This window comes from Trichosurus vulpecula, chromosome 4 (assembly GCF_011100635.1).
Source record: "Trichosurus vulpecula isolate mTriVul1 chromosome 4, mTriVul1.pri, whole genome shotgun sequence".
NCBI lineage: Eukaryota > Metazoa > Chordata > Mammalia > Diprotodontia > Phalangeridae > Trichosurus > Trichosurus vulpecula.
The window spans coordinates 134843468-134870937 of record NC_050576.1 but is presented as its reverse complement, the minus strand read 5'-3'; the positions used below and the strand labels follow the sequence as shown (position 1 = coordinate 134870937).

At 43.2% G+C, this 27470-nt stretch overlaps 1 protein-coding gene across 1 annotated transcript in view; it reads left to right on the top strand.

Moving 5' to 3' along the window:
- The window catches only part of KIF26B (kinesin family member 26B), a 599749-nt gene that overhangs the window by 540952 nt on the left and 31327 nt on the right, over window positions 1–27470 (top strand). The window contains exons 11-12 of the mRNA XM_036756209.1: window positions 20418–20580; window positions 22163–25592. Coding sequence (XP_036612104.1) covers window positions 20418–20580; window positions 22163–25592 — 3593 coding nt within the window. The remainder of the gene's footprint in view (window positions 1–20417; window positions 20581–22162; window positions 25593–27470) is intronic.

The following is a 27470-nucleotide window of genomic DNA, read 5'->3' as shown; positions in this document are numbered from 1 at the left end:
ACCGACTGAGGCAGCTGGTGGCACAGCAGATAGAGTGCTGGGCCTGGAGCCAAGAAGACCTGAGTTCAAATGTGCCCCCAGACACTTACTGTGTGACTCTGGGCCAGTCACTTAACCTTCATTAGCTTCAATTTCCTCAACTGTAAAGTGGGGATAATAATAGCACCTATCTCCCAGGGCATGTTGAGGAGATAATATCTATCTGTAAAAACGATGAGATAATACTAATGTAAACATAATGTGATAAGATCTGTAAAAATCTCAGCACAGTGCCTGGCTCATAGTAGGTGCTATGAAAACGTTTATTCCCTTCCCTCTCTTTTCGTTAACCACCTCCTGTGTGCAAGTCAGGAAGATCCTAGTTCAAATCCAGCCTCAGACACTTACTAGCTGTGTGACCCTGCGCAAGTCACTTAACTATGTTTGCCTCAGTTTCCTCATCTGTAAAATGAGCTGGAGAAGGAAATGGCAAACCACTCCAGTATCTCTGCCAAGAGAACCCCAAAAGGAGTCAGAAAGAATTGGACATGACAGGAATGATTGAGCAACCCAAAGGAGTGGACTGTGTTCAAATCTTATCTCTGATGCTTCATACCTGTGTGACCTTGGGAAAATCACTTAAACCTCTGGCCCTCAGTTTCCTCCTCTGTAAAATTCTAAGGTTGGACTAGATCAGGGCTTCTTAAACTTTTTCCGCTCGAGACCCCTTCAGCACTTCTTAAAGCCCATATGGGGTCTCAAACCAAAGTTTAAGAAGCACTGGACTAGATGACCCCAGATGCCCCTTCTAGTCCTGAACCTATGATCCTATAATCTTGCCTTGCTAGAGAAGGAGCATTTGAAAAAAAGTTCTATGAAATGTAATCAGAAATAAAGCAGATTCTCAGGAACCCCAGGCCATGATGCTGTGATCCGATGCTAACTGGCATTGCTGACTGACATTTTACAGCATGACCGAGTGCTTTCTTCACGATGACTTTTGTGAAGTACACAGCACATATATTTTACAGCTGAGGATCAGAGAACCAAGCTGCCCTAGGTCACTCAGAGACAGAGCTGACTCTTGCACTCGGGTCTCCTGACTCCCAACCCTTTTCTTGCTTCACCTGACTCCATAGCTAGAGCCTTTTACTTTTTTGCCCTCTCTGAGATATATTCAGGTTTAGCTCCTGGAATGGCCTTTTGCTTTCCCATCGCTTTTCTTCTCCCTCTGTCTTGCTAGTCACAGGAGAATGAAATACCACAGTAATCAGAAACCGAGACTTGCTCATGGAAAGTTTTCATCACACGGATACAGCTTCAGAAATTACCTGGTTACGGTGGTTACACCTTAAACAAACTCCCTCCTTTTCAAAGGTATTTAACTATAACTGAACACACCAGCTCATTGAACCCAAACATCTTGCTGGGCCAAGTCATTTTTTTTTCTTTTTTGCTGTTGAAACCAGAGTGCCCACAACTGCGTCAACACAAATAGAACCTTGTAACCTAACTTCATCTTCCTGACTTCTTGACATGACCAGACACACATGCCTTATTCTGAAGCCATGTTAATTCCTCTCCAGATCATCCTGTTTAGGGAAAAATTCTGTACATCTCAAGTGTGACACAAGAAAGGAGCAGCATAGTACTGAGGCTGGAGAACCATCCTTAGATTTGGAAAGACCGAGGTTCAGATTTTGATTCTATTAGCTGTGACCCTGGGCAGATCACTTAGCCTTCCAGTGCACCAGATATCTAAGACTATCAGTTACCAACCATTTGCCAGACTCCATTGGTGAGAGGACTTTCCGCATTGGGAAGTTCCCAGTACCAGTGAAATCACAGTTCTGGAGCAAGAAGAAACAAAAAGCACTCCTGAGATGCCTCTTCTCCTCTGTTACTCTTGGCGAGTTACTCTTGGCCTGCAGGGACCAAGGAGGCACACCTTGTCATTTATAATTATTTGAGATCATGAGACATTCTGACTTTTATACACACAAGAGAGAATCTGGCCTTCTAAGGAAACTTTCTTTTTTCATTAAAAAAAATGGCATCTGTGTTTATTTTATTCTCCCAGCAGCTTAATGTAAGCAATCAAATACTTTGGAAGCTACCCAGTAGGGCTCTTTTGATGGAGTAGACACCCATTAGACCAAGGTATTCATTAGAGGTGTTTGGGCCTGCCACCTACCTCCTCACACTTCTCTAGATAGTCTATTAAAACACTAGGGAGATACACTGAGACTTCACAGAATAAATAGCAATGAAAAAATGAAACAAGGAAAGACGTCTGCCTAAACAAGAGCATGTCCTGCTCTAATTTGGAAGCATCATATCATTGCCCTATTGTCAAGTAATTTACTCAGTGAAGAAGATAACAGGGATCACAGTGGTCAGATTCCTAATGAAAGCTATACTACTCACTAGAGATAATGAGCATCTATACATTACATTTAACAATTTTATCAATTTAGCAACAGAGCAGATATGAAAATAGTATAACTATGTTTTATCTTTGTTTTCAGACAATATAAATATCAATAGAAAAGTCTTAATGCTTTTTAATTCTTTTCCAAGAAATATAGACTTCCTTCACTGTGTTTCCCATTAAAATTTCATGGGATCTCCCATAAGTCATTAAATGCATGAATTGTGGCCTCCTCAACATGGCCTCTTCTCAGAATCCCTGATTTGCACTAGTAATGGAAACCATTCTTAAACTTAATTTCTTTTTAATTCTTTCCAATTACTAAGTACTCTGCTTTGTGCCAAGAGACAATCCAGTTGGTACATTTTGAAAAGCCTGTGGGATCAGATTTCTTTAAACCATGCGCAATACTCAAACGGCATTTTGACAAAGTTGCCCTCATCACCCTCCTTAAAGTTAGTTATACATGATTTCAAAAGAAGTTTATCCCCGGGCAGTCCTACAACACATGTGTTTAACAATAGTCTTTTAGCTTTCCCATCTGGGGACTGGTTAGTGGCCTAAACATAACAAGGACCACATTGGATAAGTGTCCTCCTTCCTCTTCATCAGACTATACAAGCCATCTTTGGTCACCCTTGATTGGCAGTCTCAGGAAAGAGAGATTAATGACTGAAGGACTTTCAGACATAAATAGCTGAAAGCTTTAGTCTTAAGACCAGCAATATTTCACCTACAGAAACACAAAATGGAAGGATATTTTCCAAGGTCATATACCTCTAGGACTTTGCAATTCTGTACACTGTCCCCAGTCATTTTCCTGAAATGTAAGTGGTTTATGTTGTTTGAGAACTGAGTTCTTCTGCTGTCATTTATTAATGCACTATATCAATCCTGCTGAGATCATTCCAATAGCTATTGTCTACTCCAAACAAAAGTCCATTTTTGGACTCTCAGTTGCACTTATAAATCTTGGAGGTGGTCCTGGGAGAGTGGATGCATTTTTAAAAAATGCACAAACATATTGTGCATCACAGCCTGTGGTAGTTCTTTTAAAAGGGAAACCATCGAGTTCACTTATCCTTCCTTATTTGGACCTTGGGTCATACCTCTGAGTAGGTCAAAGGACCCCTAAGAGTGAAAGCTAGAAGAGATCTCAGAGGTTATCTAATCTAACCATCTCATTGTACAATTAATGAGACCAAGACTCCAAAAGGAGAGAGGAGTTGTTGAAGATCTCCTGTCTTGAGAGGCGTAGTTGTGTGAGTGTTATGAGTTCCAATTTAGTGAGAGCCAAGCTAGAAAGGGCAAAGGCCACTGAGCCACTCCTAATTAGACCGCTTCCCTCACACAAGGCTTCCTACCAGGACAAGATCCCCACAGTTCAGCCTGATCTCCCCCCAGCCTTTGCTTTTCCGCTCAGAATGATCCTGCTGGCTATTAGTCTTGATCATGGTCAAGGCAATGCTAGGCTTGCCAGAGTAGTGAAAAAGAAATTTTCTTTGTAATCGATGGAGAAGTTTGGGGGTTATTGCACAACATTGGGTTTTAGCTTTTACCAGAACACATCTGAGGTTGGCGGTCACGAAGGAAATAAGATAATGAAGCTACTTGTGACATTTTGTGATTTTCAAAAACGTTTTTAGTCAGATAGTAGTGGCTTGTCATCAGCTGCATTTACTTAAAGAAATCCTGTTGATATGGTCTGTCCCATTTTCACTGCAAAAAAAGTAACATGAACATCATGGTTTGGGGAATTATCCACACAGAGAGCTCTTCTGTGTTCTCCTAACAAGTGAGTGATAAAATAGATAAATGAGGAGAGACTATTGGCTTCATAAAAGGATTTTTTCTTACATTCTATAGATTGCTCACTCACCTACTTTGGAATTTTCCCCATTTATTGGCATATAGAAAGAAAGCAAAGCATCCAATGGACCAACCCAGGAACTCAGAAGGAGACAGTGTGGTACAGTAGAAGATTGCCAGGCATAATGCCAGGAGTCTCTTGGGGTTAAATTGCATTTTTGACCCTATATGACCATGGCCAAGTCACCCCTCTTAGCCTTACTTTTCTTGTATATAAAATGGACATCATAAAACCTCTAATACCTACCTCCAAGAGTTGTGAAGAATAAATAAGATACATATATTATATGTAATATATGTGCATATCTAAGTATGCGTATTATATATATAGATGGAGAGAGCACAAGAATTGTGATGAATAAATAAGATATATGTATACATACATATATATTCATATATGTGGAGAGAGAGAGAGAGCAAGACGGCACTTTGCAAATCTTAAAACACTATCCAAAAGTGAGCCACTATTGTTCTTACCTATGTGACATTAATTAAGTCACTTTCTGGACTCAGTTTCCTTACCTGTAAAATGAAGGGGTTGGACTAAGTAACTTCCAAGGTGATTTTTATGTCAAAATCTTTGGTCCAATTCAATTCTATGGGCTTCAGTTTTCTCAGAAGTATAATGGGAAGGTTGGACTAGGAGATCTTTAAGGACCCTTCCCACTCTAAATTCTATGAGCCTGTGAATTCCAAAGCTATTATATTGTTGTATTAGGCGAATGCTAATTGTTAGCAGCTAGGTGGCTCAATGAGAGAACTGGGTTATCTGGAGTCAGGAAGCCTTGAGTTCTAGTTGGGCCTCAGGCACTTACTAGCTGTGTGACTCTGGGCAGGTTACTTAACCTCCATTTGCCTCAATCTGCTGGAGAAGGAAATGGCAAACCACTTAGGTATCTTTGCCAAGAAAACCCCATGGACAGTTTGATCCATGGGGTCGCGAAGAGTTGGACACAATAGAACAATAACAAATGAGTCTAACAGAAAGTGAACCTAGCGTGGGTCAAGCCTTGATCCTCTCACATGGAAGATTATCCTACAACATAAGAAGTATCCCTTGATACTCATGTCTGATTGAGCTGAAAAAAGATTAGACCTTCCTGACTTTTGTGTGCACAAGGTCAGACCAGAGCCAAGTGAATGCAAATGAAAGAATTACTCTGGGCTTCGTATTTGCATTTTCTCCATTTATTTTATTTTGATAGAGGGAAAGCACAGAGTTGGTAAAATAGAACCCCAGAGACAGGAAACAGTCATAATTGTAATCCGGTATAATCATCAGCCACAGAACCCTTGCCTAATCCTGTTTAACATGCTCTCAGCCCTCCTGGAGGAGCCATGACTGAGCAATCTGAGGAACCACCTGGTATTCGGCACAGGGAAATGAATACCCCCTAATTCATTCACTCCCAAGCACCATCTGGGGCCATTCAGGGTCATCTCAGGTTGTCTGTGAAAGGATAGATCTCTAAAACCTTTGAGAGATATCTCTGTTTTTAAAAACATGCTACTCTTAGAGACAGGATGGTCTAAGGAAGCATTGTTGGACTTGGGGTCAAGAAGATCTGGGTTCAAATCCTTCCTCAAACACTTACTGGCTGTATGACCTGGTCAAGTCACTTAGACTGTCTGGGCCTCAGTTCCCTCATCTGTAAATTGGAGGTAATAATTATAGCAAGTGTCTTATAGAATTGTTGCAAGAATCAAATGAAATAGTGGATGTGATTTGTTATTTGTTATTGAGCTGTTTCAGTTGTGTCCAATTCCCCATGACCCCTTTTTGGGTTTTCTATGTTATTCAGTTGTTTTAGTTGTGTCTGACTCTCCATGACCCCACTTGGGGTTTTCTTGGCAGAGATACTACAGTGGCTTTCTATTTCCTTTTCCATCTCATTTTACAGATGAGGAAACCAAGGCAAACCAGGTTGAGTGACTTGCCCAGGGTCATATAGTTAGTAAGTGTCTGAGGCCTCATTTGAACTTATGAAGATGAATCTTCCTAACCTCAGGCCCAGCACTCTATCTACTGTGCTACCTAGGGCTTTGCAAACCTTAACGTGGTATAGAAGTGCGGAGTATTATGGACTATTGTATTTATAGTCTTTCTACTACCAAGCACTTCACATCTCCACTCACAGCTTTGATGAGGACCTGAGGAGAAGGCCTGGGGCAAGTGCTATGTCAAGCTCATTTGTCCAAAAAGCACTCATAGAGATGAATGAGAAGGTTTAGGGATGGTCTAAAAAGGGTATGAGCATTGCTGTGCAGGCACAAGCAGGTGACAGAGTCATTAATTTGCTCATCTATCAGATCAGGACTAGACGTTATCCATGGGCCCTTTCAGCTGTAACACTGTACAAGTATGAGCAAAAAGAGAATTCTGCTGCCCTTTAAGATATCAAAGGCTATTTTATTATTTATTTATTATTATTAGGATATCTCACATGACAATAATCTTCCTTCTTTGGGGACAGGGTGTTTTTATAAGGTTTCATTCAGAAGGACAGCATGGATCTATGGGTGTCCTTATGACATAATCACTCCCGAATCTCTCTCGTGAACCCATCCCTAAGTATCCCTTCTGGTTTGCCACAGAGATTTTTAACACTGGGATTAATCCAAGCCACAGAACCTGGGCTGATTCAAAAATACTGTTGAAATGCTGTACGTATGGACAGAAGAGCTCCCAAAATAATGCCAGGAAACTCATTTCCCCTTCGAAGATACCTAATGGGCCTAGTGTAAGATGTATGGGAGACTTTCCTCTCTCCCAAGGCAAGCTGTCATAAGCCATTACTAGAATTCTATTACAAGTGACAGAGCCATAGAAATGTTAATTGTAAGATACTGATAATTAACAGTAATGGAGTGGGCCAAATAGATACTGGAAGAATAGAAATTTCAGATAACACGAAAAATGTATAAAGGAGCATCAATATTCTAAATTGCTATAAAAATGTAGATAAACATAATTATGACTCCCTTCTCTTGGACTGCCAAGTGGATTAAATGGCTACTGTGTGTGCACACATGTATGTTTAATGATTTTATATATATATACATATATATGGAGATGCAGAGAGATATACACCCATTATATCAGAGGATATTATCCTGAGAAAGTTTGGAATGACTTATAATTGAACCGTAAAGGGCCCCTTATGCCATCATTAAACTTCATTAGCATAGACAATTATTGGGAGTCTATTGATTCAGGGTAGATCTCAACACCTGTTAATTTCTGTCTGACTGCCAAGTTACTTAAGGTATTATCAGCCTGATGAAGTTCTGGCTCTGGGTGAAATCATACTAAGAAAAAGAGAAAAGCAGGGTCTTTAATCCACTTAAAAATGGATGCTGAAAAACCCAATTACCTACAGACCATAGTAGTTTTCAGCTGAATAGATATTTGTGAGCATTTGTTATTTATTGAGCTCAGAAGTAAAGGGTAAGTGGGATAGGAAGGAAATATGAGATGATATGGTAGGCTTCTGCCCTCAAGGAACTTGCTAAGTGAGGAGATAAGATATTCCCATAATGCAATAGAGAATGATACAAAGCAATAGATAAAAGCTAGGTTGTAAGGTGTTTTTATGTAAAAACAAAGTACTTTCCATATTTATCTCATTTGAGCATTATAACAGCCCTGGGAGGTAGGTGCTAATAATAGTAATAGCTAGAATTTATATAGTGCTCTAATATTACAAAGCACTTTACATAGGTTAACTCCTGTGATCACTGTTTTAGAGATGAGGAAACTGAGCTCATGTGACTTACCCAGGGTTACATGGTTAAAAAGTGTCTGAGGCAGGATTTGAACTCGGGCCTTGCTAACTCTGTTGTGCAGTGTTCTATGCATTGCGCTGCCTAGCTGCCAATAAGATAATAATTGCTAAATCATATAATAAGAAAGATAAGAAGAGAAAGCAAACAGTGTGGACTAGAATGGCTGAAGACAGTTTGATGGAAAAGGTGGGACTTGTGCTGGTTTATCATGAAAGGTGGAGGTGGAAAGAAGTAGGGAGAACAGTGCAGACTAAGAGATGGAGGAGGAGGGGGAAGAAGAAGGAGGAGGAGGAGAAAGAGAAGAAGAGGAGGAGAAGACAGAGGAGGAAGAAGAAAAGAAGGAGGAGAAGGAAGAAAACAAGAAAGAGGAGGAGGAAGCAAAGAAGAAGGAAGAGGAAGAGGACAATTTGGGAGTGGAGGGAAGGACATGAGGGAGAGAGATTGGGAAAGGGATGGAAAGAAAAGGAATGATTGGTGAGTAGACCAACTTGATAGGAGCAGAGAGTTCAGTTTGGGAATTATGAGAAATTAGGTGAAATTCCTCCTAGTCTTCTCAAAGGTCAAAAGATCTTCTGCAATTATAAGGAACAAAATAAAGATGAAATTTGATTGGGATAAATATAAAGTCATGTCTAAGTTCAGAATATCAACTTAATAAATACAATATGGGAAGCTAGGTGGATAGAATGCCAGATCTGGAGTCAAGAAGACCTGAGTTCAAATCTGTCCTCAGACAGCCATTTCCTTCTCCAGTTCATTTTACAGATGAAGAAACTGAGGCAAATAGGGTTAAGTGACTTTCCCAGGGTCACATAGGTAGTAAGAGTCTGAGACCAGATTTGAACTCATGCAGATGAGTCTTCCTGATTCCAGACCTGGTCCTCTGTGCCACCTATTTGAATTCAGGTCTTGCTGACTCCAGGTCTGATGTTTTATCCACTGTGCCACCTACTTGTGGGGAAGTAGAGTTATACCAAATGGAATAGGTTACCTTGGGAGGTAGTGACCTCTCTCTCACTGTGGGTCTTCAGGTAAAAGAAGACATGACCATTTGGATGAATTTTAGATGGGATTCTTATTCAAGTACAGTTTTGACTACTTGATCTCTGAGGTCTCTTCGTCTTCTGAGATTCTGTGTTTCTGTGCCTTTGTTTGGGGGTTTTTATTGTTTTGTTTTGGGGTTTTCTTTTTGTTTTGGATCAAACTGCTTATTTCGGTGGTGTAGAGAATTCCTGGTGAGAAAATCTGCAGATTTAGAATTCTTTTACAACTTACGTAGAGTTGCACTAAGAGGTAAATTGAGTTGTCCAAGGTCACACAGCCGATATGTGTCATTAATAGGATTTGAATGCAAGACTTCCTGACTCCAAGGACAACTCTATATCCATTAAGCCACACTGCCTCTCCAGATTCTGAGAGGCAAACTGTAAGTCCATAACGAGTGATGCTATTTTGCCGTGTAGTTCAGAGTACTATATAGTGACCATAAGGCAGCTAGTGACTTATGAGACAGGATGGATACTTTCCCTCAAGAAAGCTTTGCATCACACAAATGAGAGAACTCCATGTTCCTTCATGAAATGATATGGCTGTCAACACAACCCCTCCAATATTGGAGTTTGTGGTTTCCCAAAGGATTAACAATCAGGGAGTCATTTGCAAATTATTCTTTAGATCATCGAAATGCCTGATGCTTTGTGCTATTCTAACTGAAATAGAATATTGGTTTGGGAAGCTATATAGAAAAAAGGTAGAGGATTGTGTTAGCCAATTAATAAGTGCCAGCTATATGCCAGGCACTGTGTTAAGCCCTGGAGATAGCAAAAAAGGCAAAAGACAGTCTATGCTCTCAGGGAGATCACCATCAAATGGTGGAAATGACCTGCAAATGAGCTCATAAATTGACAGAATAAATTGGAGATACGAGTCCTGGATAAGATTTAGAGTTGAGTGTTAGGAATTGAAAAGGTATTGAGAACTTGGAAGCAGGAGGCAGGAGGTGATATCTCTCTGTCAAAGGCATAAATATGGGATGATGACAAGAATGAAGATACTGTACTGGAGACAGTCCAAGAATTACAGCCAGAACCAGGACTGATGGAAGAAAATCTATTCTGTTTATTTCTATTTATTGTATATTTTGCATATGTTTTGTGTTATTCTCTCCCTTAGGAGAATGTCTGCTCCTTGACATCTTCGTATTCCCAGTGAGTACTGCAGTGCTTGCCTGGCATACAGTCGGAGCTTAATGAATGCTTGTTTATTGACTGATTAATCCACACTATCGTCATACTCCAGAGTAGGCATTATGATTCAGAAGGATCCAGCCAAGAATGATCAGGACAGTGCATGTCTCCCTCATTAGACTGTGGGCTTCTTGTGAGCAGGGACTGTTTTTTGCCTTTCTTCCTATCTCCAGAACTTAGCATAGTCCCTGGTACATAGTAGGCCCTTAATAAATGCTTGACTTGACTCACAGGTTGGAATGTTGGGGCATCCCAGGATTCTGCAGCAGTAAGAGCCTTCACTTTATTCCCTCTACAATAAGGAGAGGTGATTAATAGCCTAAATGGGTGGCCAAGGCAAGCCCAAAGAGATGGGTATGAACCAACATAATCCATGAAATGCCCATAACTCACAGGTGTTCTTATTATGATTTGTCCTATCATGCAGTTAGGCATTATGGAGACAAGAGCCACTTAAAGGTCCATTCATTGATGGGGAAAAGCATTAATGCTCTTCAAAGTCGCCTTGATTGCTATTCATCGGAGTCTCAAATCTTTCCTAAAATTCTCCCACCCTCATTCTTTTAGCATCCCCTAAATTAAAATATTTCTAATAATACCTTCCTATAGTTCTAGCTTGAGACACATTGTAGGGATTTGGATGGATGTTTTTGACCTTGGCAATCGCAATAGCATTTGCTGTGGAGTCAGAAGGCTATTCCCATGTTTCTGAAGTGGTCGATTGAGTCTTTTATATTTCAGTCTCCCTTTTAGTACGACCTCTTTAAAATTTAGTTCATTTTCCATAAGCAAACAGAACATGTGGAGGAGTGCTCATTAAATCAGACTTCAGTTCTGAATTTGTGGCCCATGGATCTAGGCTACAGAAAGCTAAAGTTCTCTTTTCTTTGTATTTTGTTTTTCTGCCTTTGCTCTGGAGGGAAGAGTTTGGTAAGCAACTTCATGGTACAAACAAGATTGTAAAGGGGAATGAAAATTGATTGTGAAAGCAGAGGACTTGTATTCAGATAGATCCAGCCTCTGGCATTTGATACTTGTGTGACCTTGGGCAAATCACTATCTCCAAGTCCAGGGTCCCACCCACTACACCATTCTGGATGACTGCTGAGACTCCTTTTACTTCTAGCTCATTGATGCTATATTTAATCTACTAAAGAGAGCTGCCTGTAAAGAATTTAGTTGGTACTTTGGTAGATCCATGATCCCATGAGATTAGATAATCTCTCTGAAAGTGCCAATTGGAACCCATTAATCCCAACTCATCCCATTCCACATGCGTCACTGGTAAATTCTCCATGGAGGGTCTACTTAATACACTCGACTTTCCTATGATTTTTAAAATATTTCACTGGTATTCATTTCAGTGCAATATCTAGGTGGCCCATTTGCTTTTCCTCCCTCTCACTACATAGCTGGCTACCTCTTTATCTTTCAATCAATAAACATTTATTAGGTGCCTACTATGTGCCAAGCATTGTGCTAAATGCTGAAGATAAAAAAAGAGGCAAAAGATAGTCCCTGCCCTCGAGGAGCTTACAATCTAATGCGGAAGACGACATGCAAACAGATGTGTACAAAGCAAGCTATGTATATAGAATAAATAAACTATTAACAAACAGAAGGCACTAGAATTAAGAGGGGTTGGGGAAGTCTTCCAGTAGAAGATGAGATTTTCCTGAAGACTTAAAGGAAGCTAGGGAGGTCAGGCATCCGAGCAGAGGAGGGAAAGCATTCTGGTCATGGATGACAGCCAGAGAAAATGCCCAGAGGTGAGGGAGAGAATTCTCCCAGTGTCCCTCATGGAAGAGTATGTGCTATGGAGTAAAGTGTAAGAAATCTGGAAAGGTAGGAGGGGGCTAGGTTACGAAGGGCTTTGAATGCCAAACAGAGATCATGAACTGCTACTTAGCCATATCACTCTCAACCTGTACTTGGACACGTGATTTTTTTTTTTTACCAAAGTGCAGACATTTATATTTGTCCCTATTACATTTTACTTTGTTAGAACTGACCCAGCTTCCCTCTCAGATTTATGCCCTGCACATATTTGATGAGCATTCTATGCCTGTCTTTGAACAGGCCCCTGATCAAAAAAGGTTGATGATTTTGTAGGTAACAGGAAGCCTCATCTTCAAGAAAACCTATGTTAATGGTATGTGGCATGTTAATAAAGGAAAGATTTGTGGAGCTTTCCGGAGCTGTACTGTGCAGGAGGCTGAGTGGTTATGCACCTTGGAGGGATGCTTCTAAACTCAAGTTGCCTCCTCTGTTTGGCCAAGGCTCCATCAAGACCACACGGCTATGAATCACAGTGTTTGCAGTCATTCATTGTGAACAGGGGAGACTCTGACATGCAAACTGAACACAAGTAGCTATTGTTTCTTCTAATACTTCATTATACAACAGTGGGTTGCCCTCACTGGGGGGTCCCGAATGCCAAGTCTTCCCCATCAGAGCTGCCAATACGGAGTAGTGACCTTCCCAACCTCCTGCTGAGAAGATCTGCTTATGTCATTTGCAATTCCAAATGGGCTAATATCTGGAACTGAACAGCAGTCAATTTAATTTCAGGTACCACTCTGTTTGGAATTGCAATTAGGGTAACTAGGGCTGTTCTCCAGTGCCGGAAATTGGGAAGGTCATGCCGTAATATTATTGGCATCTTGATAGGGGAATGTAAACGAGAAGGGCTTGCTACTATAGATCAAATGAGCCCAACCCGAGTGAAGTAATTATGAGATCTTCAAGAAAAGGTCATGAATATTCATGAAACAATCATGAACATTTGATGTTAATTTCACTCAAGGAAAAATAACCCTGATGTTCCACTTGAGATACATGTGAATTGTAACTCTTGGTACTGTAGGGAAGAATGGCTTACTGACTAGTTACTGACTTTGGATGTCTTGAAATGGATTGTCTATAGTCGTTTCATCCTCAACAGGTCCAAAGCGGAACTCATCTTTCTCCAAACTGCCCCTCTCCCTGGCCTGCATCTTTGTTGTTACCATGGAGAGCATCAGCATCCTCCCAGGCCCTCAGTTTCAGTGTCATCCTGACTTCTCACACACACGCACACTCCACGTCTCCATCCTTTGCCCAATCTTGTTTTTACCTTTGTAGCATCTCTTGTCTGTATTCCCCTCCTCTCCCCTCATTCAGCCACACACCTTGTGCAGGGCCTCATCGCTTCTTGCCTGGAGTACTACAATCACCTGACTGTTCTCCACGTCCTAAGTTTCTCCCCACTGAACTGTTGAGTCTTTTATCTTAAATTATAGGTCTGGCCATGTCACCTGTTCATTGAGCTCCAGTGACTTCATGTCCCCTCAGGATACAATGTAAAAGCCCTCTGTCATTTGAAGCTCTTCTTCTCCTGGCCCCTTCTACCTGTCCAGCCTTGCTGTTGTTCAGTACTTTTTAGGCACGTCTGACTCTTCTGACCCCATTTGAGGTTTTCTTGGCAGAGATACCAGAGTGGTTTGCCATTTCCTTCTCTAGCTCATTTTACAGATGAGGAAACTGAGGCAAACAGGGTTAAATGACTTGCCCAGGATCACACTTAGCTAGTAAGTGTCTGAGGCTGGATTTGAACTCACCAGGATGGATCTTCTCGACTCCAGGATGGGCACTCTATCCACTGCACCACCTAGCTGCCCACTAATCCCTTACCCCTCTCCGGTTACACAGGCTTTCTTGCTGTTCTCTGAACACGACACGCCTTCTCTGATCTGCCTTTACTTTCACTGTCCCCCATTCCTGGAATGCTCGCACCTCTTAGTTTTAAGACTCAACTTACATTCCACCTTCTGCTGGAAGCCTTTCCTTGTCCCCTCAGCTGCTGTCTCCCTCCCTTCGTCTACTAAGTATTTCCTTATTTTTTTGTTGTTCCCTCAATTAGAATGTAAGCCCCTAGAGGACAAGGATTGGTTTTGCCTTTCTTTGGATCCTCAATGCTTGGTGCTCTGTGCTTGGCACTTAGTAGACACCTCATAAATGTTTGTTGATCAATCGTCTGATTAAGTTGCAAACTGAATTCATGTGGAAAGACCCATATTGAGGTTTCACCCTAGAATGTGTTGGGGTGGGTTTATAACATGTAAAACAAGCCTCATTTCCTTCCATTTTTCTAAGGGAGAAACTCCGTGTGGGTGTATTTTAATCTGCTCTCTTCAGCTTTTGCTGCCAGAAGATTTTTTTCTAACATATTATTCTTTGGTCTAATGAGCCCTCTGAGTTAACAGAACTCCTCTTTCATTAGTATTTTTATGAGGACTTTCCATATGTAGAGGTGTGGCCTTCTTTTATTGTGTTCTCCTGCTTTTTGGGTTTATCTTAAAAGGATGGACTGTCTTTAATATATTTTACATCCCTACCCCCTTACACATGATTTAAGTGAACTTGGATGCCATTTCATCCTAAGTATCGAGATTCGGGATATGAAGTGAGAGTCACCTTGAAGGCTATAGGTAGGTTTTCCTTAATGGTAGTCAATGTTGCATTTAGAATTTCAGAATCAGACATGAATACTAGCTTTAGGCCAGATGTGATAGCACTAGTCAGTAGTCTCTTCTGTTGGAGAAGCTGAGATTTTCTTCCATGAATAGAATTTTGAAATGCTTAAAATAGTCTAAATCCTGTATTTTTGTGGAGAGAGGACTAAGCTGTCCGGAGTTATGTGTTTTTTGAAAACTAGAACAAACACAACTCTTTTTTTTCATTATTTCATGAAGTCTTTGCATAGTAGAGAACTACTCAGTAAAGGGAAAGAGTTGGGCAGCACATGAATAGGGGTTAGATACTCTCCTTCCAGAGGCAATAGATGGGACAGAAGAGGTGAAATCCCTCCCGGCCTACATTATAATGGCCTAATGTTGATAGCCATTCCCTATCACTATTGAGTCTAACCAGTAAAACCTCAGGCTCCATTCCTGCCATGACATTGGCATTGCCCAATTCTCTCTGGAACTGTGGCTCTGTCTTGGGCCTGAGGCTCTTTCGGATGTTCTTAAGAGAATTCAGTATTTGAACTTCTTTGCTGGAGATCCAGGGATACAGACTGGTTCTTCTGGGAACTCTGAGCTTCACACACAGAAGGGACAGTCAAGACAGAGAATAACAAATGAAAAAATAAATTCTACCACAAGGGACACACCTTACTTCTCACGTGGATGATCCTCTGGCTTTGTGCCTGGAAAGACATCACATTATTACAAAGTATTATTATGTTCTTTCAAGTCTCTGATTAATTAAAACCTATTAAATATTTCTGTTCTTTTAATGTTCTCTTCCTAGCCTCCTGTAAGTAAAGGAGGAGATAGAAATCATGTGATATTCTGGGAAAATATTATTGTGTAAACATGGTTTCCTGAAGCAGTTATGTAACCCTTTCCCTAACGCATAAACTACCTTCCACCACCAGCCCCTCCTCTGTCCCTTCATGACCTCATGATAGCACCTCTTCTCTGCTCACTGCTCCCCTCTCCAATGTCAGGTACCGGGTCTGAAGGACCCCTCATTGCTGAATCCATATCTTTCTTAGGTCAGATTTCAACCTAAGTCTTCTTGGACAGCCAGGGGGCACAGCGGATAGAGCACTGGGCTTGGAACCAGGAAGATTCTTCTTCCTGAGTTCAAATCCAGCCTCAGACATTTGCTAGCTGTGTGACCCTGAGCCTGTTTGCCTCAGTTTCCTCATCTGTAAAATGAGCTGGAGAAGGAAATGGCAAACCATTCCAGCATCTTTGCCAAGAAAATCCCAAAATGGTGTCACGAAGAGTCAGATACGACTGAAACAACTCAACAACAGCTTCCTGCCTCCAGGCAAGGCGATCTATCCACTGTGCAGCCCACATAAATGCTAGGTATTAAATATTTAATAGTGATATAGTACTTTCAGGTTTAAAAAGCACTTCCAACTACAAGCATTTTTCTTTGGTTGTTCAAAGATCCATGTTTTAATTTGTGTATGTTCTCCCTCTCTAGTGCTCATGAGTCACTATGATCAAAAGATTGATCACTCCATGGCCAACATAGTGATAACCTCTCTGAATTGAGCTGGGCTCTACCTCCAATAAAAGACATAAAATCTATTCCTGGGCCCGTACTTGATAGTATCTGCCGGGGCATAAACCCCACTGGCCGTAGGCTTGGAAGAAGCCAGGGTTGCCTTCACGCTAAAAGGAGACCTGCTAGTACTTCAAGTGGAGGAGGTGGTGAATAGTTCCAATGTTATTGTCCCTATCATCCAGGTAACAAAACTAAATCATAGAAAAACCCAGAATCACAAAGCTAGTAAGTGTCAGAGCCAAAATCTGACCTGCCACTGTTTAACAGTATTCCTTTGCCCAAGATACTATGAGTAAAGAAGGTCTGTTTCTGAACCTTTACTGTATTGTCTCTTCACCTTTTCTCCCTGTTTCTTTACTCTAAGTAAAGGGTCGCATCAAGGTTAAAAGAGGACAGGGCATTATCTCAGCCTTCTTTTTACTCTTATATGGATGTCTTTTAGAACCTAGTAAAGCTCATGTGAAAAGGGGAGCTGCTAGCAATTTTACCATCTCAGATAAGGAAAGTGAAAGTGCCCGTTAATAAGCAACATATCCGTTATTGTGTGCTCCCCATAACAGCGTTAAAAAAAATCCAACAGATTCTTGCATGTCATCACGCCTGTGATGCCAGAATCATGAATGGGGAAACACCAAGTCATAGACGGGACAAGCAGTTTGATCTGACTCTGAATTTGAGAATGGCACAGAGTTACATGAAGACATAAATAAAGCGAGTCCTAATCAAGGTGAAATTCATCCAGCACAACATGCCATTAGAAATCACATATCATAGCATGGTATAGCCTCCCAATTTGGACTTGCCCTAATGGAATCCATGCTCAGTTTCCAGTTATCAAAAAGAAAAACTTACCCAGGAAGAATCCATTTTCTTTAGTATCATTTAAGGCAACTGCCAAAGGACCTACACTTTATTGATTCTTTTTAATGCTCAGATATGGTGATGGTCAGGCAATTACTATCGGCAGAGGGAAGAGAATGCTCTGAAGGGAGTTAAACCTTTGCAACCTCTGCTGACTCCTTTCCCTACCTTTACTTCCTTCTCTGGGGAAACTAGATGGCTCAGTAGATAGTGCCAGGCCTGGAGTTCAAATCTGGCCTCAGATACTCACTAGCTGTATGACCCTTGGCAAGTCGCTTAACCCCCTTTGCCTCAGTTTCCTCCTCAGTAAAATGAGCCAGAGAAAGAAATGGTAAATCACTCTAGTATCTATGCCAAGATAACCCCCAAATGGGTGGTCACAAAGAGTTGGACATGGCTGAAAACAACTGAACAACAACAAAACTTCCATCAATGCCAGTTCTGCTTTGGCGGAAGCTATGATTAGCATGGGACTTAGCCTTAATGTTCTGGCTCTTTGTGTACCCCCCCAGCTAACACTTTATTCTCTGTGAAAAGGAAACCTGCTGCTACTCTTCTGCCTATGATAGCCTTTCCTTTCTAGATCCCTCATATAAGGCTATGAGGGAAAATGTTTTTCCCTATCTGCTAGGCCTATGATCTTGGCCTATGATCTCCTGCCAGTTGACTAGACTGTCCAGCCACACCTCTAGAGTTGTTCACCCATAATAATTACTTTAAAATTTACAAAGCACTTTACATATATTATTTGATTTTATCTGATATTATTTTATCAGATATTATCTCACAACAACCCTATAGGGTAGATGCTATCGTAATCCCAGTGTTATAGGTGAGAAAACTGAGCCTGAAGGTCACATGACTTGCCCAAAGCTAGTAAGTGTCTGAGGTAGGATTTGAATTAAGGGGTTCCTGAGTTTAAGTCCAACATTCTATGTCCTACACCAGTGGTGTGAAACTCAAATACCAATGGGGCTTCTAATCCACACATAAAGATCCCTGTAGACTGCACAGTGACTTAGTGTTTAAATGTAGGGCTAACCATGGTTTGTTATATTTTTCTTTATTTTGCTAATTATTTCCTAATTACACTTTAATCTGGTGTAGGCTACACTTGGGAACCATGGCAGGCCTTTTGTTTGGTGCTTCTGGATGACATCACCTGGTAGCCATAACTGAGATAACTACTATAGACTGCCAACCTTAGTAATTCTGAAGGATTTCAGCTTTAACTAATTCTCTCAAGCCACTGGTTAAAGGGTACCCGAGTTGCCCAAATGGATCTCCACAGATTTTCTGTAATGTCTGTATGAATTGAGCAGGAGTAGGAATCACTCACTATCCCTATTAACCAGTACACAGGATGGCGTGCATTTACCAAGAGTTAAACAGAGACGACTGTCTAATCCAATAGAAATAAAAGCCCAGCTCAGATGACAGCCTGCCCCTCAGAGACATAACACTCTCAAATACACTAAAGTAAGAGAAGATGAATGTTGAAGCTCCACCTACAAGGAAAATAAATTTCATAGATGTTGGTTATGTATTCTCTAAGGATGCGTGTACTAAGCTTCAAGTCAGAAGGCCTGGGTTCCACTCCGACTCTGTCATGTCCTATTGGGCTGGTCTAGGCTTTTTTTCCCCAGACTACTCATTGGAAGGTCAAATACTGAAGCTGAAGCTTAAATATTTTGGCCCCATATTGAGAAGACAGGACTCATTGGAAAAGACCATGATTTGGGGAAAGATTGAAGACAAAAGGAGAAGAGGCTGGCAGGGGATGAGATGAATAGATAGTGTCATGGAAGCAGTGGACCTGAGCTTGGACAGACTTAGGGAGATAGCGGAGGATAGAAGGGCCTAGTGGTCACAAAGAGTAGGACAGGACTGAATGACTAAGCGACAACAGGCATCTTTATTTAATATTCCTGAACTACTGTGGGCTAGGGATAGAAGGGCCCTTAGATGTCATTGAGTCCAACCCCTTCATTTGACAAATGAGGAATCTCAGCCCTGGAGAGATTAAGTGAATTTCCCGGGTAGTGAGTGTCTCTGAGAGGCCCGTATAAGTAGCATACTTACCCTTCAGACTCATGATGCTGCTGTCATTAATTCATTAGTTGAGGAGGAGGGAGGGGGAGGGAGAGAGAGAAAGAAGGGGGGAGGGAGGATGGGAGAGAGAGAGAGAGAGAGAGAGAGAGAGAGAGAGAGAGAGAGAGAAAGGGGAGAGGGAGGGAGAAAGAGGGGGGGGAGGGAGGGAGGGAGGGAGAGGGAGAGCGAGTGATTGGGAGAATCAGGAAAAGCTTTCCATGGGAAATGAAACATGAAGATAAAGATTTTAAGACACAGTTAAAAAGGAGTGCATTCTAGGCAAGAAGGAAAAGTTTTATAAAAGCATGGAGAGGGAAGATGGTATGCTGAGTTTGGGGAACAGAAATTAGAGCAGTTTGGCTGGAACAGCAAGAAAGCGGGTACAGCAGAAAGGACACTAGCTCCTGAGTCAAAGGTCTTGGATTCATATCCTGCCCCCAGTCACTTTGGTTGCCTAGGCCTCAGTGAAATGAAAACATTGGACTAAATGGCCTCTGACGTCCCTTCCAACTCTGACTCTACAGTCCTAACAACAACAACAAGGATGTCTATATGATGCTTTAAGAAGGCACTTAGAAGTGGCTTCTCATAGGAGAACAACAGCAACAGTAAGTGACATTTCAGATTTATAAGTGGCTTCTCATTTGATCCTCACAAGAACCATGTGAGGTAGGCAGTACAGGGAACTATGATCCCCACCTTACAGATGAGGAAACTGAGTGTCAGAAGGGTTAAATGATTTTCTCATGGTCATGGAGCTACTAAGTTCCAGAGACAGGTGGTGAGTTTTCTTTCTACTACACCAAGGAAATACGTTCTGAGAAGGAGGCACAACATGTACAGATGCACAGACAGGGGACAGACATGTTGGTTTTGGGGAGCAAGGTCATAGCCCAGTTTGGCTCAGCTGCCAACGCCAAATTGTTCCAACCTGGAGAATGATACTAATGAGTATGCCATTAAAAAGGAAATGTAAGAAAAAAACCACACAGAGACCCGAACCAAAGGACCCCCACCTGCCCCCCAGTGACAGCCAAAGTGAAGCATGACCCACTAATGCAGCCTTAATTCATTTTATTTTGCAGAGACAGCAAGCTCACCATGTTGCTGCGAGAGTCCCTGGGGAACATGAACTGCCGCACCACCATGATCGCTCACATCTCAGCAGCCGCCGGGAACTATGCAGAAACCCTATCTACCATCCAGATTGCATCCAGAGTCCTGAGAATGAAGAAAAAGAAAACTAAGGTAAAGGAATGTGAGTGTGAGGGGATGGGAAAGGAGGGGCCTCCCACAGCCCTGCCACTGATACTTAAGGAAAAGTGGGGGGAAAGTCAATATTCATAATCCCTGAGTGATAAGGAGGGATCTCTTAGCTACGGCTGCCAATGAAGGATTTAGAATGAGCGTTAAGAATCCAAAGAAGGAAGAGTTTCTAGATGATATGGGAGGATATTTTATTCCCTCTGCCACAGGGCTGGAGCATTTCAATATACAAAGTTAAGCCTGGGTCTCTGACTAGGAGCATGTTCTTTGTGGGTATTTTCTCCCTTTAGCATCCATTATAGACATCTTACATTAGGTTCTCACTTGATATTAAATGTAGACCTTGGTGAATGGAGGAGATGTGTATAAGTTTTTCCTTGCCATCCTGTGATCTTGGCAGGATGAAGCTAAGGTTCCCAGAGATCGTATAATCTCTTGATCCCAAAGAGAACAACTCTCATGTCATCCTAATTCCTTTCTGTGTCCCTGGGCAGTGTCTTCACCATGATGGATTTTCAAAAATCAGCTCTGATGGTCTCTGACTTAATGAGGAAAGTCCCCCCGAACCATGGAGCTTGTCCTGGCAGTGTAGCACGGTGGGGTGTGGGTAGTGTCACACTTTGTTGTTGTTGTTAAGTCATTTTTCAGTTGTGTCTGACTCTTTGTGACCCCATTTGGGGTTTCCTTGGCAGAGAGACTGGAGTGATTTGCCATTTCCTTCTTCATCTCATTTTATAGATGAGGAACTGAGGCAAACAGGGTTAAATGACTTGTCCATTTGAACTCATGAAGATAAATCTTCCTGATTCCAAATCTAGTGCTCTATCCATTACACCACCTAGCTGCCTTGTAGTCATAGGACCTGGGTTCAAATCCTGGCTCTGCTGCTTCCTACCTGTGTAACCTTAGACGAGTCTTTTAATTTCTTGGGCCCTTAGTTTCCTTATCTTTGAAATGGAGGTGTTGGGTCCAGTGGCCTCCAAGGCCGGGTCTGATGCTATGTCTAGCATAGTAAAGGCAGTTAAACCACTCCCAATGTTGGAGTCTATTGTATTGTGAAAGTCACTGTGCCATGTGGGTGGTGCCACTTTGTCATCAGCAGCCTTTCTGAGACTTCTGAGCACAAGCCACCAAGTTCACCCTCCCAGAGATGTAAATTATAAACTCATGAGTCTGAGTTCATGTTCTTGAGGCACATACTAGCTGTGTGACCCTGGACAAGGCACTTCACCCATGAGTTCCACAGGTGACCCTCTCTGATTATAAATTGCAGAAGAGTAACTGATCCAAATTTTTAGAAGAAATAGATTCCTCACCAGGTACCATCTACACTGATGTCATCACAATTTCAGACCCCCACAATATCCATCCTAGGGTTATAATTTGTGTGGTTTCCTACCCCCTTTCTAGCTCTGATTGTATAGGGCCTTCATTAGTGTCCTGGCCTCTCTGAGCCACTGACTTCATCTGGCTGCTTTCAGGGCTGCCCTCATGTCTATTGCAATCACCCAGAAGGTTCCCTTGGTAGCACTTCTATGCTAACTCACTTTTCTCTCCCTCCCAGTACACCTCAAGCTCTTCTGGAGGGGAAAGCTCTTGTGAAGAAGGCAGAATGCGCCGGCCAACCCAGCTGAGACCCTTCCATCCCCGCAATGCTGTAGACCCAGACTTCCCCATCCTTCACTTGTCCAGTGACCCAGACTACTCCTCCAGCAGTGAGCAGTCCTGCGATACTGTGATCTATGTGGGCCCCAATGGCACGGCCCTCTCAGATAAAGAGCTCACAGACAATGAGGGACCCCCAGACTTTGTCCCAATAGTCCCCGCCCTGCAGAAGACCAAGAACAATAGCAGGCTGGAAGATGCTGGAGACAGTGCCTCTAGCAAGTCAGAGAGGGACTGCCTCAAGTGTAACACCTTTGCCGAGCTCCAGGAGAGGCTGGACTGCATAGATGGCAGTGAGGAGACCAACAAGTTTCCTTTTGAGGAGTTGCCCATTCAGTTTGGGGCTGACCAAATGAACAAGTGCCCCACCCTAGCCAGCCAAGTGGCTGAGCTGAGTCAGCTTTCAGAGTCTGATAAGGAAGAGAATGGTTCTGATGGTCAGGATAAGGAAGGACAGGAGAGTTCCAGTGCCCTGGTCACCAAGCTGCCAAGGAACCACTCCCCGGTCCCTTCTGCAGCCTTCACCAACACTCCCACACCTTCCTCACCCAGGAGCATCCCTGGCAGCTCCAGCAGCCAGACTAGCTCTTCCCAGCTTGCCCACAGCCCCAGCCTTCAGAGCAGCCGGGAAAGCCTCAACTCCTGTGGCTTTGTGGAGGGCAAGCCCCGACCCATGGGGTCTCCCCGCCTGGGCATCGCTAGCCTTTCCAAGACTTCTGAGTACAAGCCACCAAGTTCACCCTCTCAGAGGTGCAAAGTCTACACTCAGAAAGGGGTCCTCCCCTCTCCAGCTCCCCCACCTCCACCACCACCTTTGACCAAGGATTCTGGGATGGTGTCTAGTGAATCCTTACTGCAGCCTGAGATCCGTACACCTCCAGTAGGAATGAGCCCTCAGGTCCTGAAGAAATCTGTGTCCTCTGGGAGTGGGGGATTTTCAGAGACCATCATTGATGAGGAGCAATCAGCCACTTCTCCAGGGTCCAAGAAAGGAGTCCTGAGCACAACCATGGTCACTGTCCAGCAACCTCTGGAGTTGAATGGTGAGGACGAACTGGTGTTCACTTTGGTAGAGGAGCTGACAATCAGTGGAGTCCTTGAAAATGGGCGTCCTACCAGCATCATCAGCTTCAACAGTGATTGTTCCGTACAAGCCTTGGCTTCAGGCTCCCGTCCAGTCAGTATCATCAGCAGCATCAGCGAGGACCTAGAGTGTTATTCCAACACAGCTCCGGTCTCAGAGGTCAGCATCACGCAGTTCTTGCCCCTCCCCAAGTTAAACCTGGATGAAAAGGTCCGGGATACTGGGAGCAGACGGTCCTCCATCAGCTCTTGGCTGAGTGAGATGAGCACAGGGAGTGACGGTGAGCAGTCATGTCACAGCTTCATAGCCCAGACATGCTATGGGCATGGGGAAGCACTGGCAGACCCTCCACTCCCAGACTTTGCAAACACCATCCAGAACAGTAAAATGATGTGTGGAGACAAGCCAAAGGCAGGCCCAGAAAATTTACTTATCCTATCTGAAATGGGAGAAGAGACTTTCAACAAGGGCTCACCTATCAAAGGCTGTAAAATATCAGCCCTTGGCAAAGCCATGGTGACAATTTCCAATGCAGCAAACTTGGGTGGCTGTGAAGGCTACATCCCCATGAAGACGAATATTACTGTTTATCCCTGTATCTCTGTGAGCCCCCTTAACATCCAAGAGACAGATGAGGCTATAACCACAGTCAACTCACCTTCCAAAGCAGCCCAGGCTCAGGAGGGCAAAGAAGCCAACACAAAGAAAGAGATCAAATTTGAGGACCCTTGGCTTAAACGGGAAGAGGAGGTGAAAAAAGAGAATACGTATCCTAGTAATATGACTAGCTTTGAAGCTGAGATGGGTTCCACCAAGCCTGAGCCTAGACATGAACAAGAACAAGGCAAGAAGCCCAACTCGGTAGACAGGTTCAGTGGCAGCAGCAGCAGCGGAGAGACATCTAACTCCCCTGTGTCTGACAATTTCAAGAGGATTGTGGATGGGTGTGAGATGACCTTGTCCAGTTTGGCCACCCAAACCCCTGTGCACGCCAACAAGAGCCTGAAGGCTAGCAGTCTCCCGAGAGCGTTTCAGAAAGCCAGCAGGCTGGATGACCTGGACAATGTCTTCTACCACTGTGCTGCCGAGAGCAATGGTATCTGCTCATCTTCTGGATCTCAGTCCTCCAAGACCACCCTAGAGAGGAGGATGGCTTCTCCAAAGCACTGTGTTCTGGCTAGGCCTAAAGGAACACCCCCTCTCCCTCCCATCCGAAAGTCCAGCCTGGATCAGAAGAATCGGGCCAGCTCCCAGCATAGTGCCCCTAGTAGCAGCACTAGCAGTCCCTTGAACCAGCCAGCTCCTTTCCTCCCCGGCTTCCCTGATGAGCCCAGCAGCAAGACGAAAGACACCAGTAGCAGCAAGTTGTTCAGTGCCAAGCTTGAGCAGCTCGCCAGTAGGACCAACTCCCTTGGTCGGTCCACAGTGAGTCACTATGAGTGCCTGTCCCTGGAGAGGGCTGAGAGCCTGTCCTCTGTAAGCTCCAGGATGCACTCTGGCAAAGACAGCACCATGCCAAGGACAGGGAGGACCCTGAATCGTTCAGCCATGTCCTCTCCCACCAATTCCTGCACCTCGCAGTCTGCTGGGGCCTCGCCCAAGGCTGGCCAGTCTAAGATCTCTGCCGTTAGCAAGCTCCTCCTGGCCAGCCCCAAAGCTCGGAGCCTTTCCACCTCCACCACCAAAACCCTCAGCTTCTCCACCAAGTCTCTGCCACAGTCAGTTGGGCAGAGTTCCAGCCTACCCCCCAGTGGAAAGCACATGTCTTGGTCCACCCAGTCCCTCAGCCGGAGCCGGGGGTCTGGCCTCACTTCCAAACTTCCCCTCCGTGCAGTCAATGGCCGGATCTCCGAACTGCTTCAGGGGAATACAAGCACCCGAGGTTTGCAGCTTCGTGGGAGCTCCGAGGCGGAGGAGCGTGGTGGCCTTCCCGGAGAAGAGAAACCAGCCGTCCACATGCTGCCCTCCCCGTACAGCAAAATCACCCCTCCACGCAAGCCCCATCGGTGCAGCAGCGGCCATGGCAGTGACAACAGCAGCGTGCTGAGTGGGGAGCTCCCCCCGGCCATGGGGAAAACAGCCCTGTTCTACCACAGCGGGGGCAGCAGCGGCTACGAGAGCATGATGAGAGACAGCGAGGCCACAGGCAGCGCTTCGTCCGCGCAAGACTCCATGAGTGAGAACAGCAGTTCAGTCAGCGGAAGGTGCCGAAGTCTCAAAACCCCAAAGAAACGCTCCAATTCAGGTAGGCTGGAAGCTTTGTGCGTAAGTGGGAGTGATGCATGTCTCCCATCCTGAACCCCACCTCAGGGCTGGGCAGTGGCAAAGCTTGGTCCCCTTTGGGGCTCTGGACGTTCTGTGTAGAAATTCTCTGGAGAAGGAAAGAAAGAGAAATTTAACTAAAAGAAACACAGGGAAGTTTCTTCTCGTTCTCCTCCTCCTCCTCCTCCTCCATCTTCTTCTTCACAGGGAGTTAATTTTTATTGATAGTTTTTTGTTTTTATATCATCTTTATTTCTGTTTAAGAATTTCTAAAAGGGAAAAAGAAAAAACAATCAGTGAGGCAGAATTAACCAACACATCAGAGTCAACAGTTTATGTGATATCCCATACCCACAGTCTTTTCTTAAGAAGTGCATTTTCTCCCCCCTTCTCCAGGGCCAAGATTCTTGGTCATTCTAATTACCTAGCATTCAGTTTCATATTTGTCGTAGTCATAGCATAATTTATTTTCCAGGATCTGCTCACTTTGTATGAATTCATGCCAGTTTTCTCATGTTCCCTGAATCCATCCATTTTGTCATTTCTTAGAATATATTCAATTCAATAAACATTTATTAAACACCTACTATATACCAGGCATTATGCTAAGTGCTAGGGATGCAAATAAGAGAAAACAAAATAATCCCTACCCTCAAGGACAGGAAGACAACACAAAAACAGAGGCTGGAAAGGTTAGGGAGACACCAGAGGTCATCTTGTTTCCTGGAGTTAAAACCCAGAGCTGCAGATGCAAAATGGAATGAGCTGCAAGTCCACTTCTGCCTTCTACAAAGAAGGGCTTTGGGAGAAGTTTGGTACCTCACCCTCTGGCTCTCCAGTCAGAGAGGATAGGAGACTAAAGGTGATGGTATCCCAGCTTGAGTTAGCAGCATGGTGATAAGATTAGAAGTGATGAGCATGTCCCGGAAGGGGCATGGGCATCTTGCTCTGTGAAGTTGAAACCAAGCAGAGGTGCACATGCAAAGATGACATTCATATACCAGTTTCTTTAGCCATTCTCCAATTAATGGCTGCTTCCCTAGTTTCCAGTTCTTTGTAGCAACCAAATATTCTCTGAATATTTATGTACATAAGGCTCCTATCCATTGGTCTGTTCATATCCTTTACCTGAATGGTTCTTGTTTTTATATATTTCTATCAGTTGGATATCAGGTCTTTATCAAAAAAAATTTGCTGCAAAAGTTTTTTTTTAAGTTAACTGTTGTCCTCCTATTTCTAACTGCATTGGTCTTGTTTTTGCAAAATCTTTTCAATTTTATGTTATCTAAGTTGTTCATTTTATCTCCTATGATCTTTTCTGCCCGTTGTTTAGTCAAGAACTCTTCCTCTGCTCATATTTGTGAAAGGTACCTCTTTCCCTGCTTTTCTGATTTGTTTATGATGTGACCCTTTACATCCGGGCCCTCTATCCATTTAGAGTTAATTGTGATATGAAGGCTGTTGTTCTAAACTTAGGCTATACTTAGTTTTATTATAAGCATATTGCATTCAGAGTTCTTTGTTGTTGTTCCTTCCATTTACATTGTTATAGCCATCATCCATATTGTTTTCCTGCTTCTGTTTATTTCGCTTTGTATGTCTTATTCATGCTTCTGTATTCTTCATGTTCAGTGTTGTCTGGCACATTCCATTCCTCTATCATAATTTATTTAGCCATTACTCAGTTCGATGGGCATCGACTTTGTTTCCATTTCTTTGCCACAAAAAAGCCTACTATAAATATTTGGTGTTAGAGAAGCATAAATTAGGTTGTGCATATATGTGGGTCTGTATAAAGACATACACACACTTACATGGATAATTTCAAGAAACCAGAGCCAGTGCTAGAGGCAGGGTATTA